Source organism: Podarcis muralis, chromosome 10 (genome assembly GCF_964188315.1).
Source record: "Podarcis muralis chromosome 10, rPodMur119.hap1.1, whole genome shotgun sequence".
In the NCBI taxonomy this organism is placed as follows: Eukaryota; Metazoa; Chordata; class Lepidosauria; order Squamata; family Lacertidae; genus Podarcis; species Podarcis muralis.
In genome coordinates this window covers 71,852,552-71,874,228 of record NC_135664.1, presented here as the reverse complement: position 1 = coordinate 71,874,228, position 21,677 = coordinate 71,852,552, and the positions used below count along the sequence as shown (strand labels likewise).

At 47.8% G+C, this 21,677-nt stretch overlaps 2 protein-coding genes across 2 annotated transcripts in view; both read left to right on the top strand.

The window, feature by feature from the left end:
- Positions 1–8,938, top strand: part of STRIP2 (striatin interacting protein 2) — a 72,015-nt gene extending 63,077 nt beyond the window's left edge. Inside the window, exons 17-21 of the mRNA XM_077935379.1 lie at positions 604–704; positions 841–907; positions 4,156–4,260; positions 5,773–5,977; positions 7,265–8,938. Of these exons, the coding sequence (XP_077791505.1) occupies positions 604–704; positions 841–907; positions 4,156–4,260; positions 5,773–5,977; positions 7,265–7,515 (729 nt within the window). The 3' untranslated portion in view covers positions 7,516–8,938. The remainder of the gene's footprint in view (positions 1–603; positions 705–840; positions 908–4,155; positions 4,261–5,772; positions 5,978–7,264) is intronic.
- A 3,878-nt stretch (positions 8,939–12,816) lies between these two features.
- Positions 12,817–18,937, top strand: SMKR1 (small lysine rich protein 1). The gene is made up of 3 exons (XM_028747538.2): positions 12,817–13,596; positions 14,543–14,638; positions 18,521–18,937. The coding sequence occupies exons 2-3, from the start codon at positions 14,636–14,638 to the stop codon at positions 18,725–18,727; spliced, it is 210 nt and encodes a 69-aa protein (XP_028603371.1). The 5' UTR covers positions 12,817–13,596; positions 14,543–14,635; the 3' UTR covers positions 18,728–18,937.
- The last annotated feature ends 2,740 nt before the right edge of the window (positions 18,938–21,677 follow it).

Genomic DNA, 21,677 nt, shown 5'->3' with positions numbered 1-21,677 from the left:
TGCTGTCCCTTACTGATGATGTCCCTTAAATTTCCCGGGTTTCAAAGGAAGCAGCTCCTCTCCCTCCCTCCCTGCCGGCCAGGGAGGAGGGAGGCTCCAACTGGGTTGCTTGGCTGCGTTGCTCACCCAATAAGGAGCCTGAGAACGACTGGGGGGTGGAGCTTGCATGCCTTGTGCCGATCAAATCGGCTGCGTTGCCTGGGGACTCGCCTTTGCTCAGCGCTTCCCAGCGGAGAGGTGACGGTGGTTTTCCTTGCTGCGTCCCCTTTGCCGGGTTGCTGCGCTGTGGGGACCACCGCTTGAGGCTTCGTTTGGCTGCTGGCTGGGCTTTCTGCCTTTGGCTCGGAGGGGCTCAGAAGTCGAACATACCTGTGCTCTGAAAAACCCTTATTTTGGCTGCTGATCCTTTATTTCTAAGGCTGCTGGTCCCTTATTTTCAAATCTGTAAGTTGACAGCTATGCCATCAAGTGGTCCCATGTGAAACTTTTGACTGTCTGAAGAGACATGCCCAGAAGCAAATATTGGAAGTAGCTGTGGTGTTTGTGTGTGTGTTAGTTAACCCTCTTTCCTGTTTCATGTTCTGCACTTCCTTCTCTCTCCAGTTTGAGTATGTCTCTCAGCACCTGGTGTTTGCCAACTGCATCCCATTGATCCTGAAGTTCTTCAACCAGAATATCATGTCCTACATCACTGCCAAAAACAGGTAGTGCCTGCATGAAAGTTAATCTCCCGTCCCTTCTGGGAACACAAAGGCAATTTTAAACCTGATGCGTTGACACCCGTCTGTAATGGCAGTGAACTGATGCATGTGTGTGTCTCTCCTTTGATTTCCCCGGAAGCATCTCCGTCCTGGATTATCCCTCCTGCACGGTCCATGAGTTACCAGAACTCAACGCTGAAAGCTTGGTAAGGAGAACGACGTTTACTCTTCCCATCCACGTTGCCTGTGGGCTAGGCAAGATACAATGTCGGGGGCCTCCATTTGCTCTCTGTAAAATGGGATTAATAACACACTTGCTGATCAATTCCAAAGCCCATACTAAACCTACCAAACTGTCATAAAATAGTGTGCAAGATTTCAAGTTTCCCAGAACTCTTAATCAGACTGCCATATTACCAATATTGACTGCCAGCAGCTGTCCAGGATTTCAGGCAGGGAACACGCCTTTAAAAAAGGGGGGTGGAGGGTGTGGCGCATAGCTGTCAATGTTTACCTTTTTTAAAGGGAAATTCCCTTATTCCGAATAGGATTCCTCGCAAGAAAAGGGGAAAGTTGACAGCTATGGTGTGGCGTTCTGGGAAAAATGACTTTGGCAATCCCTCCTGCCCATAGCCGTCAACCGTCCCTTATTTGGCGGGAAAGTCCCTTATCCCAGCACCATTTCCCGCTGCTGTCCCTTATTGATGATGTCCCTTAAATTTCCCAGGTTTCAAAGGAAGCAGCTCCTCTCCCTCCCTCCCTGCCGGCCAGGGAGGAGGGAGGCTCCAACTGGGTTGCTTGGCTGCGTTGCTCACCCAATAAGGAGTCTAAGAATGACTAGGGGGTGGAGCTTGCATGCCTTGTGCCAATCAAATCGGCCGCATTGCCTGGGGACTCGCCTTTGCTCAGCGCTTCCCAGCGGAGAGGTAACGGTGGTTTTCCTTGCTGCGTCCCCTTTGCCGGGTTGCTGCGCTGTGGGAACCACCTCTTGAGGCTTCGTTTGGCTGCTGGCTGGGCTTTCTGCCTTTGGCTCGGAGGGGCTCAGAAGTCGAACATACCTGTGCTCTGAAAATCCCTTATTTGGGCTGCTGATCCCTTATTTCTGAGGCTGCTGGTCCCTTATTTTCAAATCTGTAAATTGACAGCTATGCTCCTGCCATTGATCCCAGATGGGTTTTGACTATACATGATTTTGGCTTTGGGTGCGATCCCCAGAGCCTAACCCCTGTGTAAGTTGCAGGGTTACTGATTTATGCCTCTGCCTCTTGAAAAAAAAATAGACTTGTTTGTGTGTCTCCACCCCCTCGGAATCTATACTTGCTAAAGTGCAAACTGAGCAGTGACTGGCAATTTAAAACGGCCCCATGAGCAGAGGATTTCTCCTGCGCACCGAAATGAATGGGCTGCCTATTTTAAGAGGGTTTGTTGCTGGGGTAGGAATTGCTCTAATTTGAGAGGTGCTCTTCCCTACTGCCATCAAAGTGCTGTACTCTGAAGCAACAATGACCTCTAGTGGTTTACTAAGTGAACAGACGGTGGTTAATGATTCCTTTGCTATGCAGCAGGTTTTCTTGGGGCCAAGTAAAAAGTAAAGGGACCCCTGACCATTAGGTCCGGTCATGGCCGACTCTGGGGTTGTGACGCTCATCTTGCTTTACTGGCCGAGGAGCCGGCATACAGCTTCCGGGTCATGTGGCCAGCATGACTAAGCCGCTTCTGGCGAATCAGAGCAGCGCACGGAAACACCGTTTACCTTCCCGCTGGAGCGGTACCTATTTATCTACTTGCACTTTGACGTGCTTTCGAACTGCTAGGTGGGCAGGAGCAGGGACCGAGCAACGGGAGCTCACCTTGTCGCGGGGATTCGAACCACCGACCTTCTGATCGGCAAGCTCAGTGGTTTAACCCACAGCGCCACCCACATCCCTTCTTGGGGCCAAACGTCCCACAAAAGATCAGTTTGGGTGATTTCCCCTCTAGTCTGAAAGCTGCCCTGGGCCACCAGAGTTGTATTGGCACTGCCACCTCCAAGATTCACTGCCTGAGACAGAGCTCTGATGTTGGCTACTTAGAGGGCCACCAGGCCTGGTCGATCCCACAGAGACCAGGAGAGCGATGCCGCTAGAGTCTGCATTACATTGACTAAGCCTTGATTGAATATTTAATTTCTATACTGCTTAATATATTGAAAATAACTCAAAGCATTGCTCTGTCCTTTTCCTGCCCTGGTCTCCCAAAACCCATTTCAATTGAAGGCCCCATTTGCATTATACATTTAAAGCAGTTTCACACCACTTTAAACCAGTGGCGTAGCGTGGGTTGTCAGCACCCGGGGCAAGGCAAGTAATTTGTGCCCCCTAACCCGTGGATTTGCGCCCCCTAACCCTAACCCCCAGATGTTGTGCCCGGTGCGGCCAGCCCCCCCTGCACCCCCCACGCTATGCCACTGCTTTAAACAGTCATGGCTTCCCCCATATAATCTGTAGTTTGTTAAGGGTGCTGAAAGTTGTTAGGAGACCCCACTATTCCACTCAACAGAGTTTCAATCCCCAGAGTGGTGTGGCAATCAGTCTTTTTCCCCCAGGAACTCTTAAGAGCGCATTTCTGCACGCTCTTGCAGACCTGAATTTGATGCACAGATAGTGTGTTCAAGAGAGAGATTCTCCTGGTTCATCTTAAAGGTTATGATGGAACATAGGTATGAAATGTGGTTTACAGCGCAGGATAGTGCGCACCCTGGAAATGATCTCTTTCAGCTTCTGCCTTCTGGAAGAAGGTACAGGGTTATAAAGACTAGGACTAGCTGCCTGAGAAACAGTTTCTACTCAAATGCAATTCTGGTTTTAAACGCAGTATAAGGAGTCTCTATACTATATTGTGGGACGCGGGTGGCGCTGTGGGTTAAACCACAGAGCCTAGGACTTGCTGATGAGAAGGTCGGCGGTTCGAATTCCCGTGACGGGGGGAGCTCCCGTTGCCCGGTCCCTGCTCCGGCCAACCTAGCAGTTCGAAAGCACGTCAAAGTGCAAGTAGATAAATAGGTACCACTTCGGCGGGAAGGTAAACGGCGTTTCTGTGCGCTGCTCTGGTTCTGCCAGAAGCGGCTTAGTCATGCTGGCCACATGAGCCGGAAGCTGTACGCTGGCTCCCTCGGCCAATAAAGCGAGATGCGTGCCGCAACCCCAGAGTCGGTCACGACTGGACCTAATGGTCAGGGGTCCCTTTACCTTTTGTAGTATATTGTATTTTAAAATGGGGTTTCAGAGTTTTTAGGGGTTTTTGAATGTCTTATGTAGATTTTTCGTTTTCATTGTTCTGTACAATGACAATAAATATATCGTATTGTATTGTATCGTATCGTATCGTAGCTGTGCCGGGCCCAGGCTGTTTAAAGCTTTATCAGTCCTTACTAGCATATTCATGTTATGACTGCTTCCTTTCTCCTCGATTGCAGGAAGTGGGGGACAACAACCAGTTCTGTTGGAGGAACCTCTTCTCCTGCATCAACCTTCTGAGAATCCTCAACAAACTGACCAAATGGAAGCATTCCAGGACAATGGTGAGATGCCAGCTGGCTGAACTAGCCTATGTAGATGTTACACGCTGAGCCGATGTGCTCCCGCAGTGTGTGTCGTGAGACCAAATATGTAATGAAAGAATGATTCATCTACTCCGCCGTATCTAGAGAAGAGAGTGTGAGCTGGCAAATTACGTGACACCACCCCCAGCAATGCAGATGGTTTCAACTTTCCAAATTTCATGTGGGTTTTAGAAACCCATGTTTCAGATGTCTCTCATTTTTCGGTCTCTACAGCCACAGCAGACGCCGTAACTTCCCAACAGTTTGACTTCACCTCCAAAGGTGTACTCCTCCTTTGTCTCTCGAGGCAGATGGATGCCAACAACAGAAACACATTTTTCAGATGGCTTTCCCCCCTAATTATATATATATATATATATATATATATATATATATATATATATATATATGTGTGTGTGTGTGTGTGTGTGTGTGTGTGTGTGTGTGTGTTTAACATATCATTTTCAACAATAATTAAACATACTTTTACATCTTATAGTTTTTTTTACTTCCATCAATCACATCTGAAAATTTTCCAATCTATTCACTTAATATACATTTCTTACCTTCACTATTACATTTAAATCTCTAATATCTCTATTCTTTCTCTACTTTGCAATGTTTCATATATTTCTCCTTACAAAACTTCTTGTAGTCCTACTAGCGTAATTTGTTGATTACAGTTGCTCTTCAAATAGTTTTGTATATTTCTTCCAATCTTCTGTGAATCTCTGGTTCCGCAGGTTTTGAATCCTTCCTGTCATTTTATCTAATTCTGCATAGTCCATTAATTTTGTCTGCCATTCTTCTTTCGTCGGAATTTCTTCTTGCTTCCATTTCTGGGCTAACAATACTCTTGCCGCTTTTGTTGCATATAAGAACAATTTAACATCTTGTCTACTAATATCCTCACCTATAATACCAAGTAAAAATGCTTCTGTTTTTGTTTTTGTTTTAAATTTTAGAGATGTATTTCCTGGGCTTTAAATGTAGTGTGTGTGTGTGTGTGTGTGTGTATTTTAATGTACCTGTAAAGGTAAAGGGACCCCTGACCATTAGGTCCAGTCGTGACCGACTCTGGGGTTGCGGCGCTCATCTCACTTTACTGGCCGAGGGAGCCGGCGTACAGCTTCCGGGTCATGTGGCCAGCATGACTAAGCTGCTTCTGGCGAACCAGAGCAGCGCACGGAAACGCCGTTTACCTTCCTGCGGGAGCGGTACCTATTTATCTACTTGCACTTTGACGTGCTTTCAAACTGCTAGGTTGGCAGGAGCAGGGACCGAGCAACGGGAGCTCACCCCATCGAACCGCCGACCTTCTGATCGGCAAGCCCTAGGCTCAGTGGTTTAACCCACAGCGCCACCCGCGTCCCTTTTCCACTCATATTGAAAGCCTTAAATGTATGGTTTGCCTGTACCTGCAATCATTAAGACTGTACTCTTAAAATAAATATATATTGTTCTGTTGCTTCCTGTTTGGTATATCGGTAGATGTTGGTGGTCTTCAAGTCTGCGCCTATCCTGAAACGGGCTCTGAAAGTCAAGCAAGCCATGATGCAGCTCTACGTCCTGAAGCTGCTGAAGATCCAGACCAAGTATCTCGGGCGCCAGTGGAGGAAGAGCAACATGAAGACCATGTCCGCCATCTACCAGAAAGTGCGCCATCGCATGAACGACGACTGGGCTTACGGCAACGGTGGGTGTTGCAAATGCCTTCCTTGCCTGGAAGGGTGATGCTGGTCTTGGCTGAGCATTCTGTGGGCATTCCCCATCTCTATATCATCCACTGAACATCTGATCTGTCTCTTTTGCTTGCACAGGGCACCAACCACGCTGCCCCTCCAGGTGTTATTGTGTCATAAACCCCATCTGGTCAATGTAGTTTAGCAACGTTCAGGTGTATTGACTTAGCTGGGCTCCTTAACTGCAGATTTTAAGACGTGGTGTTCCCTTTGCCTATGCAGTGTCCCATTTGGGGTACTTTCCATTGTGACCGCCTGAAGCTGCCATATACAGAGTTAGTTTGCTGTTCCATTTAGCCTCCGACCAGCAGTGGTCTCTAGGACTTTAGAGATCTGAGACCTTTCTCAGTACCAACTACCTGAGATGTCTTAGCTGGAGAATCTAGGGATCGGGACTGGGACCACTGGCATGAAATGCACATACCGTATTTTTCGCTCCATAAGACGCACCTTTTTCCTCCTAAAAAGTAAGGGGAAATGTCTGTGCGTCTTACGGAGCGAATGCGTGGTACCTGGAGCCGAATTGCCCAGGGGCGAAAAGCAGATCATGCTTTTTTTTTTTTTTTTGAAAGAGGGAAGGGGGTGTTGAAACAAAGCTGCTGAGCAGCTGATCGGCAAGTGATGGGAGGGAGATAAGGGACTCTAGTGATAAAGGAGGCTGCCTGGGAGGGGGGAGGTAAAAGCACATGGATCCTCAGGATTTTTGCATTGGGTCACCCCAAATTCACCATCAGATCACATAGCATGTCCATGGCTACAGCCTACACCAAAAAAATCATGCACCCACTGTTTCGTGGGGCCGCAACAGCGCAAAAACGTGGTTACAAAGCATGGATCCACATGGATTCTCAGGATTTTTGCACTGGGCTACCCCAGACTCACCGTCAAATCACATATCATGTCTGTGGCCACAGCATGAACCACAAAAATCATACCATCCACTGTTTTGTTCAGAATATTTTTTTCTTGTTTTCCTCCTCTAAAAACTAGGTGTGTCTTATGGTCAGGTGTGTCTTATGGAGCGAAAAATACGTTATTCTCTCCAGTAATGATGAAATGACTCATTCTTGGGGCCACTAGGAATCCAAGGATGTCACTCCAAAGACCATGATTGACACTATGAGTCTCAACGCTGACAGAGTTGTGGGCTGAGGCCCAACCCAAAAGAGGTTGTTCTGGATTACCAGAAAGAGCACCTTCCACTTTTCATCTTGGCTCTCTCTTGTCTTGTTGGCACCTAGATATCGATGCTCGGCCCTGGGACTTCCAAGCTGAAGAATGCACTTTACGAGCCAATATTGAAGCCTTTAACAGCCGGAGGTACGATAAATCCCAGGACTCTGAATTTGCTCCAGTGGACAACTGCTTGCAGAGTGTGTTGGGCCAACACCTGGACCTTCCTGAAGATTTCCATTACTCTTACGAACTGTGGCTGGAGAGAGAAGTGTTCTCACAGCCCATCCGCTGGGAAGAACTATTACGCTATCCGTGATGGCACTGGGAAGCTTCACCTGAACCAAATGCCCTCTTGGTCTCTCCAGATAATAGGTGCTGTGTCCTGGGGGAAAGGGCTGATCCTTCTGTGTTTGGGGGTACTTGTGTCTTGCAGAAAACTTTTCAGGGTGAGTTGAAATGTTAAACACCTTAAAAATGCCCTCAACTTTGCAAGAATCTTCCCTTTTCTCCCGGACTGCTTCAATCTACTGTACATGGGCCTGCAAGTAGCAACAGAAGTCCTGGTTCTGATCCATTTACACTGATCTATCTTGAATATTATATATTTAAATATCTGACGTGGATGAGCTTTCCTTTCCTGCTTGCTTTCATGCGATGGTTGTTGTGCCAAGTTGTCCAAGACTTGAGTCACTACCATGCACAATCCATGTTTCTAGATATCTCAGCAAATGTTTACCTTTTAAAAAACTTGCAGCACTCCATGCAGCTTGCTTCCCTAGAAACTGCAAACTCCACGGTTCATAAAAAGCAAGCTGTAAGTGTCAGACTGGCACCCAGCTATATTCCAAAGAGCATCTAGGCATGAAAACTATGAATGGGAGCGATTCTTTTAATAGAAAACAGTGCATACAGAACCAGTTTGGGGGGATCCAATTGCAAATTAAGCAAGTTTCTCCACATCTAGAATGAAAATTTATTTGTTCAATTTTCCTTATGTTGCTTCCATGAGCTCTACTTATTCACATTGTGAGAAATGTTCTGCTTGTTCACGTTTTAAGGATGTCTTTGTACATCACTAAACCTGCCCCCAAGTGGACCTTCTGTGGGTGTGAGTGAGAGATTGGAGAGATTGTTGTGCCAGAAATGAGGCCAAAATCAAACCCTAGACCCAGTCTGGAAACACTGAGGTTTATGGTAAAGCTGTGTGTACTTTGTGCGTGCAAAAAGACATTTTAACAGGTAACAGCAAAGCCTTTTTCTCTGTAAAATGCAAGTAAGAGGATTTTTATTCTCTGTACTCCTATATGCATTGGCCAATGTTCTTCCATGCTACCTCTTAAAGGCACAAAAGGACACCCACAAATTACTCCAATCAACGTCTGTGGAAACATGCAAACATTTTATATAAAGGGGTAGCACATATATTTCACTCCCTGCTAGATGTATGAATGCCAGAGATTGTTCCATAGTTCATTGGTATGAGTGGGAGCCAGATATCTCTCTTGGTGAAGCACCTGCACTCTTTAAATCCCCTTGCAACCTTAAGCTTCCTATTTAATGTGAGAAAACTGTAAACACAAGTTCCCAGAATACATGTATTCTCTCTGTTGCTGTGGAGTGAGAGCGTTTGTTTCCTAGTGTGCATCGAGACAAAGCATTTCTCAAGGAAATGGCCATATGAAGTCAGTCCAGTTTTTAAGCACAAGTTGTAACCAAGAATAAAAGCTACTCTTCAAGGATGTTTGTGTGTGTGTTCTTTCACGTTGTTCATTTTAATGATTTGTAAAAAGATCACCACAGATGCATTCACATGAACTCAGGAAGGAAGTTTTAAGCCACTGTATAATTTCCAATACGAGTTTTAAATGCTCCAGGGACTAACAAGATATTTGACATATGCAGTTAGTTCCAGCAGCAAGTCTAACAATAAATGCTAGTATGCATGTGGCATTATTATTATTATTATTATTATTATTATTATTATTATTATTAGGATTTTTCACCCTACCATTCCTGTCAAAGAAGCACAGATAATGAATTTACAGTGCAATCCTACCCTTTGCCCTCCTCATAAGTAAGCCATATTGAATTCAGTAGAGCTTAATCTCAGGTAAATTCCAGCCTTAGGCTGGCACCATCTCTGATTGCATTTTGGGGCTTCCTTAAGCCATACAGCTCAAAGTTGGCCTTTTTCAGATAATATAATTTCAGTTACAGTTGTGGTCATGGCGGGCTGGTGCAGCTGCATTGTGTGTATATTGCCATATTATTATTTTTTAATTTATTTATTTTTGAGAAAAGTAAGATTTGCAAATAACACCCTCACAAAGAAACAGTCAGCTCACACTTACAATAAAAAAACAAACCTGTACAATTGAAAATGTTCTTAAACTTTTTAAAAAGTGGATAATTTAATTGTTTTCTTCTTTCTGTAAACCGTTTGGAGGGGTTGGGTTGGGTTGGTTTTTTTTTACAGTCAAGCAGTATATCGTTTTTGAAATTGATAGTAATATAAGCAGACCGAATTGGTGTCCTAATGAGATTGATGATTATAAGCTGTATGTTCAAGATCCCAGCTGCGGGATCTTAAGACCACCAAGTAGTAGTAGTAGATGGCGCATGTTTTCTCTCCCATCCTTGCCTCCATAACTGTTTGCAGGGTCCACTTGCCCTTGGCCCACCTACAATAATCCCCACACGCCACAGTGTGGCGAATACAATTTTAACTGTGTGCCAATATCCACAGATGTCAAGGATTCCTCCAAGTGAATAGGAAAAGTAATTTCTGAGGGGAGAAAAGGCGACACAAGGCAGGCCCTCAATGTTATGTACTGAAGTTCTCACCCTGGGCCAGCAGGGGGATACTGTAGATAGTTATGCAAATGAAGGATCGAATGTGACGTTCAGTGATTGGATAGTTTTAGAAAGTTGCTACAGTAACGTTGTTCTGGAGCTCTATATAAGCAGGCTGACTGAGCCCTTCTGTTTAGTTCTGTTCTGGCCTCGGAATAAACAAGAGCTGTCTGAAGAATCGCTGTGTCGTCTGATATGTTCACCCACAACTTAACACTCAACATACACCTAAAGAGGCGTGATTACTGTTAAGTTGTGGGTGAACATATCAGACAACACAGCAATTCTTCAGACAGCTCTTGTTTATTCACAGGCCAGAACAGAGCTGAACTGAAGGGTTCAGCCAACCTGCTTATATAGAGCTCAACTACAAAGCAACAGTAACAACTTTCTCTATCCAATCACTGAACGTCACTTTCAATTCCTTATTTGCATATGCACACCTGAGTGAAAACTATCTACAGTATCCCCCTGCTGGCCCAGGGGGAGAACTTGAGTACATAATTACATTGCCATATACTGTTATATCTTAATCAGTGAGACTCGGGTGAGAGGTGGTGTAGAAATGTTTTGTGCAAAAAGGGAATGAATAAAAACTCTGTGGGTGCGTGAGCGAGTTTGTGTATTTTATAGGCAGCTTTTGTATTGCTAAAAGCCAATTACAAGCTGAATATACAGTATATGTTATACAATCTATAATAGTGTTATGTACTGAGTTGAATAGGATCCAGAATGCAGCAGTCTGATTGGTCCTAGAACTATAGGATCCAGAATACAGCAGTCTGATTGGTCCTAGAACAATACAATCCAGGATGCAGCAGTCTGGTTGGTCCACATGAGCCACCCAATCCAACTCCATGTGGAAGTGAATCCGCAACCTGATTGGCCTACAGGAGAATCCCGGAATTAGCCAATCATGTGGGGCCCATTGTGTAAATAATGTATATAAAGCAGACAGTTTGGGGGAACTTCCATTCCTCCTCACCACTGTGAGCTGAATAAAGAGCATGAAATCCACACTCGACTCCGAATATATTTCAAATTGTTGTTGTTTAGTCGTGTCCGACTCTTCGTGACCCCATGGACCAGAGCACGCCAGGCACTCCTGTCTTCCACTGCCTCCCGCAGTTTGGTCAAACTCATGCTGGTAGCTTCGAGAAGACTGTCCAACCATCTCGTCCTCTGTCGTCCCCTTCTCCTTGTGCCCTCCATCTTTCCCAACATCAGGGTCTTTTCCAGGGAGTCTTCTCTTCTCATGAGGTGGCCAAAGTCTTGGAGCCTCAGCTTCAGGATCTGTCCTTCCAGTGAACACTCAGGGCTCATTTCCTTAAGAATGGATGCGTTTGATCTTCTTGCAGTCCATGGGACTCTCAAGAGTCTCCTCCAGCACCATAATTCAAAAGCATCAATTCTTTGGCGATCAGCCTTCTTTATGGTCCAGCTCTCACTTCCATACACCACTACTGGGAAAACCATGGCTTTAACTATACGGACCTTTGTTGGCAAGGTGATGTCTCTACTTCTCAAGATGCTGTCTAGGCCTGTCATTGCCCTTCTCCCAAGAAGCAGGTGTCTTTTAATTTCATGACTGCTGTCACCATCTGCAGTGATCATGGAGCCCAAGAAAGTAAAATCTCTCACTGCCTCCATTTCTTCCCCTTCTACTTGCCAGGAGGTGATGGGCCCAGTGGCCATGATCTTCGTTTTTTTGCTGTTGAGCTTCAGACCATATTTTGCATTCTCCTCTTTCACCCTCATTAAAAGCTTCTTTAATTCCTCCTCACTTTCTGCCATCCAGGTTGTGTCATCTACATCTCTGAGGTTGTTGATTTTTCTTCCGGCGATCTTAATTCCGGCTAGGGATTCATCCAGCCCAGCCTTTCGCATGATGAATTCTGCATATAAGTTAAATAAGCAGGGAGACAATAAAGGTAAAGGTAAAGGGACCCCTGACCATTAGGTCCAGTCGTGACCGACTCTGGGGTTGCGGCGCTCATCTCACTTTACTGGCTGAGGGAGCCGGCGTACAGCTTCCGGGTCATGTGGTCAGCAGGACTAAGCCGCTTCTGGTGAACCAGAGCAGCGCATGGAAATGCCGTTTACCTTCCTGCCGGAGTGGTACCTATTTATCTACATGCACTATGACGTGCTTTCGAACTGCTAGGTTGGCAGGAGCAGGGACCTAGCAACGGGAGCTCACTCCGTCACGGGGATTCGAACCGCCGACCTTCTGATCGGCAAGTCCTAGGCTCTGTGGCTTAACCCACAGCGCCACCTGTGTCCCTTTTAGGGAGACAATGTTGTTGTTGTTGTTTAGTCGTTTAGTCGTGTCCGCCTTTTTGTGACCCCCTGGACCAGAGCACGCCAGGCACTCCTGTCTTCCACTGCCTCCTGCAGTTTGGTCAAACTCATGCTGGTCTCTTCGAGAACACTGTCCCGCCATCTCGTCCTCTGTCATCCCCTTCTCCTTGCGCCCTCCATCTTTCCCAACATCAGGGTCTTTTCCAGGGAGTCTTCTCTTCTCCTGAGGTGGCCAAAGTCTTGGAGCCTCAGCTTCAGGATCCGTCCTTCCAGTGAGCACTCAGGGCTGATTTCCTTCAGAATGGAGAGGTTGGATCTTCTTGCAGTCCATGGGACTCTCAAGAGTCTCCTCCAGCACCATAATCACTGCCTTGCCGTGGCGAAGGGGCTTGAAGAACTCAGAGAAGCTATGAACTACGCCGAGAAGGGCACACAAGATGAACAGGTCATAGCGGAGTTTTGACCAAACGTGATCCACCTGGAGGAGGAACCGGCAAGCCACTCCAGTATCCCTGCCAAGAAAACTCCATGGACAAAGACAATAGGGAGACAATATAAAATAGCATATTCTATCTATCTATCTATCTATCTATCTATCTATCTATCTATCTATCTATCTAATACTATGTTTATCTGGTTACAGATAGGTAGCCGTGTTGGTCTGCCATAGTCAAAACAAAAAAAATTGCATGCACACGAAAGCTCATACCAAGAACTAACTTAGTTGGTCTTTAAGGTGCTACTGGAAGGAATTTTTTTTGTTTTGACTATGTTTATCTGATTCTTCTATTTAAGAGAGAATGGGGGAGATTTTCCCGCCCTTTTCCCTCACAGTCGCCTTTTGGAGGCTTGTTCGAACAGAAGGGGGAGGGGGCGCGCGCGGGCGCCTCATTTTCCCGCCTTTTCTCCTCCCTCCTCACAGCGGCGTAACACGTCCTCCCGAAACTGCCGCCGGAGTGCGCACGCGCGGGCTCGGGTCTCGCTGGGTGACGCTCGTTGCCCGGTTACGAAGGAATGACCTCATCGAGCCTCCCCTCCTCCCTTTTCCCCTTTTTCGAACCATGGCAACCCAACTGGGCGGCGAGGTAAACAGAAGGCGGCAAGCCCCGCCCCCGAACGGCCAAGCTCCGCCCGGCAAACTGGCAGCGCGAGGCGGCGGCTCCGTCTGGTCCCGCGCACGCAGGCGCGGGGGCGCGCGAGCTCCGCTTTGGACGGGTCGGGAGAGGAGGAGCTGGCTTGGCTGGTGAGTCCGCGCTGGACGCGTGTAGATCAGGCGGCACGTGGGAACGCGGACTCGCGTGTTAAGGAGGAGGACGCGTGTCGGCTAGGGAAATGCGTTGCCTGTTAGTGAAGGAAGCGGGGGGGGGGGAGTAGGGGGCGAAGAGAAGTGCCCCAACCTTTTAACAGCAGCTGGAGTTATATACCTGCCCTATGCCCAGAGAGGGGACTATTAAGATATTGAACAAAGGGAAACTGGTCAATAAGGAAATTATCCTTTTCTGACCTTCCTTGAGCCTCATTTTTCAGAAAATGAAACTTTCCCTGCTCTGTTGTACCAAGAGTTCAGTGAGATGCTTCCTGCTTGCTCCATCTATCAGCTTCTCCTCAATGGATTTGTCTAATCTCCTTTAAAAGCCACCCAATTGGTAAATTATGGAATGAAATTAAAAGAGATATGGTCAAACCTAAAACTGTCATCAATGGGCCCGATTTCTGTGATGAAGATGAATGTGCTGCCAAAGATGCTTTTTTTGGTTTCAAGCCCTCCCAATTATAGATAATGTGAAATGTTTTAAAGAAAGGCAGAAAGCACTATCCAGATTTATCTGGCAGGGGAAGAACCCCAGAATTAAATATAAATTACTTATGTATTCTAAAGAAAGAGGGGGGGGGGTTTCCCTGCCAGATTAAAAATTTTATTTTGAAGCTGCTGCACTTGGCTGGATTAAAGAATGGATGCAATTAGATTTGGAGGGATTCGACAATGTTTTTGGTTGGCATGCATATTTATGGTATGACAAGGTAATGGCCCATAATGCAGGTAATCAGGCCTTTCTTTATACAATATGCCCTGATTCCCATCCTCAAAAATGTTCAGTAAAGCCAGATATTGTGTCATCACAACAGTGTTATCTTATAACATCTTATATCATTCCTTTACTGTACTTTCTTTTCTTTTTACGTTGTAGGCATTGCCTTTGGAAGTATTGAAAAAAATTAATTGCCTTGCATTGGGACTAGACACAATGGTCACTAGCTCAGTCCAGTGAAAGGACATCACTATGGTAATGTATAGTTTCACAGATCCCAGTGCTAACGAGGCACCATTCGTTGCTTCTGGGGCAGCAAGGAAAGCTGTTTCTTTTCCAGACCCCTTTGGTTTTCTCTTTATTCATTCTCGGCGGTGCTTCTTTATTCTCCCACCGCGACAGTAGCCTGCATTCAATTGTTCTATTTCATTAAAATAACGTATATAACACCGGTTCTTTTTTTCTTTAAAAAATGTTTAGGGGTACTTTCATATTGACTCAAGAAAAATCATCATTTTATCGTTCAAACCGGGGGAAATAAATACGGTAAATGGAAAAAGTACAAAGATTCACAAAATGTTTAGGAGTACAGTGGACGGTCGGGTTGCGAACGTGATCCATGCGGGATGCACGTTCACAACCTGCAGCGTTCGCAACCCACAGAGGCGCGTCTGCGCACATGCGGCTTGCGATTCGGCGCGTCTGTGCATGTGCAAAGCATGATTTAGCGCTTCTGCGCATGCACAACCGCTGAAACTCAGAAGTAACCCGTTCCGGTACCTCCGGGTTTTGGCGGGTGCGTAACCCCAAAAAAACACAACCTGAAGTGGCTGTAACCCGAGGTATGACTGTATGCATACTCCCCCCCCCCCCCAAATAAAGCACTGTGCTGTATAACACCTTTAATTTTGCAAAGAAAGAAAGAAACGTTTTGGCTGCATTCTAGCCCGCTGTTGTCAAGGCTGGACTTTTTGTTTCCCAGGGAGGGAACCAACATTACATTCAACGGGGGATTTATGGCCCTCCAGATGTTATGGGGGGCCACGGGTGGCGCTGTGGGTTAAACTACAGAGCCTTGGGCTTGCCGATCAGAAGGTCGGCGGTTCGGATCCCTGTGACGGGGTGAGCTCCCGTTGCTCGGTCCCTGTTCCTGCCAACCTAGCAGTTCGAAAGCACGTCAAAGTGCAAGTAGATAAATAGGTACCGCTCCGGCGGGAAGGTAAATAGTGTTTCCGTGTGCTACTCTGGTTCGCCAGAAGTGGCTTAGTCCTGCTGGCCACATGACCCGGAAGCTGTACACCGGCTCCCTCGGCCAGTAAAGCGAGATGAGCGCCGCAACCCCAGAGTTGGTTACGACTGGACCCTTTACCTTTACCTAGATGTTATGGGACTCCCAGCTCCCATGAGCCCCAGCCAAAGTGGCCAATGCTAAAAGGTGATGGGAGCCAGAGTCCAGCAATCCCTGAAGGGCCACAGGCTCCTCAGCTGCTGTTCCTCTTCCACCCCTTTCCCCTATGGGGCTGCCTTTGAAGACTTGCTTCAGCAGCTTCTGGTTAGGAGAGCAACAGGTTCCCGGCCACTGCTGTAGAACCATAAATAACTTTGGATCTGAGTTTCCTAAAGGGCTGTCACTTCCCACCTGAACTGGTCCAAATATTGAGGCTGCCCTCCAAACCGCGCCACCCCCCCCCCAACCAGAGGTAAGTCTGATGGGGCACAGAAGATGGGGGCTTCCCATCTTGGGAATTCCCTCCATGAGGAGTCATTCTGTTTTTTTCAATTTGTTTGGTTTCAGGTAGAGATCACGCCCCCCCAAATTTAACACTCCAATTTACCCAACCCGTTGCTTTAATGTTTGGAATTGTTCTTTGATTTCATTGTTTGTTTGCTTAACTAATAATAATAATAATAATAATAATAATAATAATAATAATTTATTTATTCCCCGCCCATCTGGCTGGGCTTCCCCAGCCACTCTGGGCAGCTTCCAACAAAATATTAAAATACTGTAATACATCAAACATTAAAAGCTTCCCTAAACAGGGCTGCCTTCAGATGTCTTCTAAAAGTCTGGTAGTTGTTGTTCGCTATGACATCTGATGGGAGGGCATTCCACAGGGCGGGTGCCACCACCGAGAAGGCCTTCTGCCTGGTTCCCTGTAACTTGGCTTCTCGCAGTGAGGGAACCGCCAGAAGGCCCTCGGCGCTGGACCTCAGTGTCCGGGCAGAACGATGGGGGTGGAGACACTCCTTCAGATATACTGGACCGAGGCCAAGCTGCTGTTGAAGTCTCATTGCCCCAAACAGCAGGTGAACAAGTTTTGGCCGAGCATTGAGACTCTTGATCTCAGGGTCGTGGGTTTGAGTCTCTTGTTGAGCAGGAGATTCCTGCATTGCAGGGGGTTGAACTGGAAGACTCTCACGATCCCAACTCAACGATTCTATTATTTAAGTCAATAGTCATTACCGTAAAGGTGTGGTGTGGGGAACGTATCTTACCGCATCCTTCCCCTCCCTTCCCCACCCCGGGAACCTTTTATGGTGGATGTGAGGCTTCTGAGAACCCTCCCCTGACAGCGGGCAGCTTAGTTTCTGGAGCCCAACAGATTTTGTGGACTTAGTCCAGAAAGACTCAGTGCTACCTTCAGCTGGTTCCTCCAACCTGCAGACTCTTCCTTCACACACACACACACACACACACCATTGTAAGAAGAGGCATTTGTCTCAGTATATTAATGATGCGGACAAAGGCCATTGCAGAAGGCTGCAGGTTCCTGTTGCAAGAAATATTAAGAGACTTACCGTATTTTTCGCTCTATAGGACACACCCGACCATAAGACGCACCTAGTTTTAGAGGGCGAGAACAGGAAAAAAAATATTATCTCCCTCTCTGCACAGGGCCCCTTCAGCGAAGCGGCAGGAGAAACGGAGCCCCTCCCGTTTCTCCTCCCGCTTCGCTGAAGGGGCGCTGCACAGAGAGGGAAAGCATTGCAGCGCCTCTCCAGCGAAGCGAAGCCAGAAGAGCAAGAGGGATTGGTGCGCACCCATCCCTCTTGCTCTCCTGGCTTGGCGTTGCTTTCGCTGAAGCCCATGGAGCCTGCATTTGCTCCATAAGATGCACACACATTTCCCCTTACTTTTTAGGAGGGGAAAGCGTGTCTTATAGAGCGAAAAATACGGCATTAAAGGTATGGCTGGAAGTGATTTCGGGGGTGGGGGATTTTAAGAAGCGCTTCCCACTTCCGGTAAAAACATACAAAAGATTAAAACAAGAGCCATTGGTGCTAAGGGTGGCATTCCACTAAGTTTTACTCAGAGTAGACCCATTGAAATGAATGGTCATAACTAGGGTAGGTCCCTTAATTTCGCTTGGTCTACTCTGAGTAACATTTAGTGGACTACTGCTCTAAGGTGATCTTTCTTCATGTGCAGCCTCCCATGCTATGAGCTTCCTGTTGCCATCTGAAGTGCGCACCAACCCCTCTCGCTCTCCAGGCTTCGCGTTGCTTTCGCTGAAGCCCATGGAGCCTGCATTCGCTCCATAAGACGCACACACATTTCCCCTTTTTAGGAGGGGAAAAGTGCATCTTATAGAGCGAAAAATACGGTATTTCCCCTTGTTCTGAATGTACAATTTATTACCGTATTTTTCGCCCTATAGGACGCACTTTTTCCCCTCCAAAAATGAAGGGGAAATGTGTGTGCGTCCTATGGGGCAAATGCAGGCTTTCGCTGAAGCACCGACCCCTCTCGCTCTCCAGGCTTCAGGAAGCTCTGCGCAACCCTTGGGAGACCGGCTCCGAGGGTTGCGCAGAGCTGCCTGCAGTCCCGGGCTCAGCGCAGCTCTGCGCGGCCATCGGGAGCCGGGCGCGAAGTCTTCCCGCTGTTCCCCGACCTGGTTCTTCCAGCCCCGCACCTGGGGGGGAAAAATAAATTTTCCCCCTTTATTTCCCCCCCCCCAAAAAAAACTAGGTGCGTCCTATGGGCTGGTGCGTCCTATGGGGTGCAAAATACGGTATGTGTTTTGCTGGCTGCAGTGATCTACCGGTAATTCTAGAACTTAAAGACTCTTCAGTTTGAGATGGTTCTTGTTTCCCAGCCTCCCGCTGACTCTCCTTCTCCGCTTTTCCCGGCAGGGTGGTGGAGGCAAAGGCAAAGGGAAGGGGAAAGGGAAGAAAGGGAAAGGGAAGAAAGGGAAGAAGGGCGCCGTCGAGGTGGACATCATGAGCCCGGCGGCTATGCTGAACCTCTACTACATCGCCCACAACGCCGCTGCCTGCTTGGAGTTCCGCGGCTTCCCGTGGCCAGGCTCTCCGAAAAAGAAAGGGAAGAAGCGGAAATAAGGACGCTGCCGCAGTGGGAGAAGGCCACCCCAGCGTTCGCATTGAGACCCGGAGCCCCATCACAGGGGAAGGAGACTTTTGCGGGGGCCACGCGAACCCAGCAGAATTCACTCAGGTTTCTTTCTTTGCCATGATCACTGTTGCAGGTGGACTGAAGCAGCTCTGGCTTCCAACGACCAGAAGGAAGTAAACGCTGCTTTGAGATGCCTAGCGCAGCGCCGCAGTCTGTTCTTCATTGTTGCAGGAAGTGACTCGCAGAACCCTTCCGTGCTGCCTCCTGGTCGTGTCTGACGGGGGTGGGCTTTGCGCTAGGGGCCGCCCCCATCTCCAGGGCCCCTGCTTTCCCTTGTGAAAGCTGCACCGCAAGCGTGAAACTTGGTCGCTCAAACCAAGCCGCAGCTGCGATGCAGGGGCCTTTCAGGACCCGGGGCGTTTACAGGCTCAATACTCCACACACGAGGCAAGTCTGGCCTGAGCGTAAAGGCAGGCTGAGAATTTGCCTGGGGAAGGGGTGGGTGGGACCACCCTTTAAGCAGTGCAGAAGTCCAGCTCCTCTGCGTCGAGCATGGCCAGCTTCCAGAGTGCGCCCCATAATCCTTTTGTGACAGCCCAGGGGATTCTGGGGCAGAGTGTCATTTCCATGCAGGATCCCGCTTAGCTGCGAGGGTATACATCTAGCATCTTTTATGATTCTAAGAATCCCGGACTTACGTGCTGAACCAGATAGCAGTGGCGTAGCGTGGGTTGTCAGCACCCGGGGCAAGGCAAGTAATTTGCGCCCCCTAACCCGTGTATTTGCGCCCCCTAACCTGTGGATTTGCGCCCCCCTAACCCTAACCCCCAGATGTTGCGCCCGGTGCGGCCCGCCCCCCTTGCACCCCCCACGCTACGCCACTGCCAGATAGTGCAACGTTTTGTGTGATTTGCTTGGTGAACGGAAGTCGTTAAGACACCTGGGACCTGCGTGACGGAGTGGTCGAGGATTAGATCTGTTGGAAAGCAAATTTATACATAGGATCAGGAAGAAACGGGCAAGGATTTCTGTAGGGTGGGCTGTGAAGTAGAGTGTACGCTGGCTCAGGTGGCATCCTGACAGGCTCAGGTGCAGTTTGAATTTATATAAAGGTAAAGGGACCCCTGACCATTAGGTCCAGCCATGACTGACTCTGGGGTTGCGGCGCTCATCTCGCTTTACTGGCCGAGGGAGCCGGCGTACAGCTTCTGGGTCATGTGGCCAGCATGACTAAGCCGCTTCTGGTGAACCAGAGCAGCACACGGAAATGCCGTTTACCTTCCTGCCTGAGCGGTACCTATTTATCTACTTGTACTTTGACATGCTTTTGAACTGCTAGGTTGGCAGGTGCAGGGATAGAGCAACAGGAGCTCACCCTGTCGCGGGGATTCGAACTGCCGACCTTCTGATTGGCAAGTCCTAAGCTCTGTGGTTTAACCCACAGCACCACCCGTGTCCCTCCTATGTATATTATATGCCAGCTGGGTTGGTATTGCTGCCTCAACAGGTCCAGACCTGAAACCTTCTCCGCAGCAAAGAAGGATTTGCCATCTGCCTGAGCTCCGGGGTGCTATTGGGAATGTGCCATGTAGGCAGACGAGGTGAGGGGGAAGGAACGGTGCCAATCTGGAAATGTAAGGATGCCTGCAGATGTGTCTCAGTACTCCCAGAGGCTCACACGCCCACCAAAGCAGAGGCGTTGCCTTCCCTTACCCTAGTATGGCTCTGTAGACTGGCTGACGGGGCCCCAGGGCAGCAGCTATCCTTACAGCTGTGCTGTACTGATAAAACTTGGCTCAGGAAGACTAGGAAGCTGGGAGTTGATAGAGAGGCACGGCGTGGGCTAGCCTTCTGTCCTCCTCCCTTTCTGCAAGGATGTACACTGTTGGTTTGGAAGTGGACATTAAGCAAGCATGTATTCACCATTTTATCCACCCTTTCGACCACTCCTGACTCTCCATAGTGGCTGTGCTGTGTAGCTTCCAGGAAGTTCAGGTTGCCTCCTGATGCTGGTCAGCTAATCTTGAACTAACGTACTGCGGACAGCTGAATATGTGTGTGGGTGTGCGCATTCAAACGGTGCTATTTGATATTCCAGTCCAAAACGTTTCCTTTTTGAAGGAGGCATACAGTTGAAGGCTGTGCAGTCAGAAACCTGCAGGCGAACCCATTTCTTTTGTTAAATCGTTACCAAGGAATAAGCAAAATATAATGTACAAATGTTTTCCAGTCCAGGCACAGGTAGCAAGAAGACAGCATGTTCATTGCGACTTCCTTGTGAGCACACCCAGGCTGGGCTTCCCACAGTCCAGTGTGCAATTACATGCCCTTGTCCCATTAAACTCTGTGGAGTCTGTGCTGATTTCTGGCCATTTATGTTTCGCCTTCTTCCCTTTAACATCCCAGCCCTGTCCCATGTTTACATGTAAAGACACAGCCCAAGTTTGTATGCGGCTTTCCCTAGTGTACTTTGAATTCACCCACAAGAAGTTTTGAATTTTTTTTAACGTCTCCTTTTTCTTTGTGATTCAGGATTACGCAGCAAGTTTTTAGTCTTTTGCACTTTTAAGCATGTTTACTGCAACCCTCCATTTTCTGCTGCGTATCCCAGGTTGCTGAGATTGCTTCATTGCAGGGGGTTGAACTTGATGACCCTTAGGGTCCCTTCCAATTCTACGATTTTATGATTTTGCTCTTCCTTCTTTGGAGGTCTTTAAGCAGAGGCTTGACAACCATATGTCAGGAGTGCTCTGATGGTGTTTCCTGCTTGGCAGGGGGTTGGACTCAATGGCCCTTGTGGTCTATTCCAACTCTATGATTCTATTCTATTCTATTCTATTTTCTATTCTATTCTATTCTACAGTGGTGCCTCGCAAGACGAAATTAATTCGTTCCGCAAGTTTTTTCTTCTTGCGAGTTTTTCGTCTTGCGGAGCAC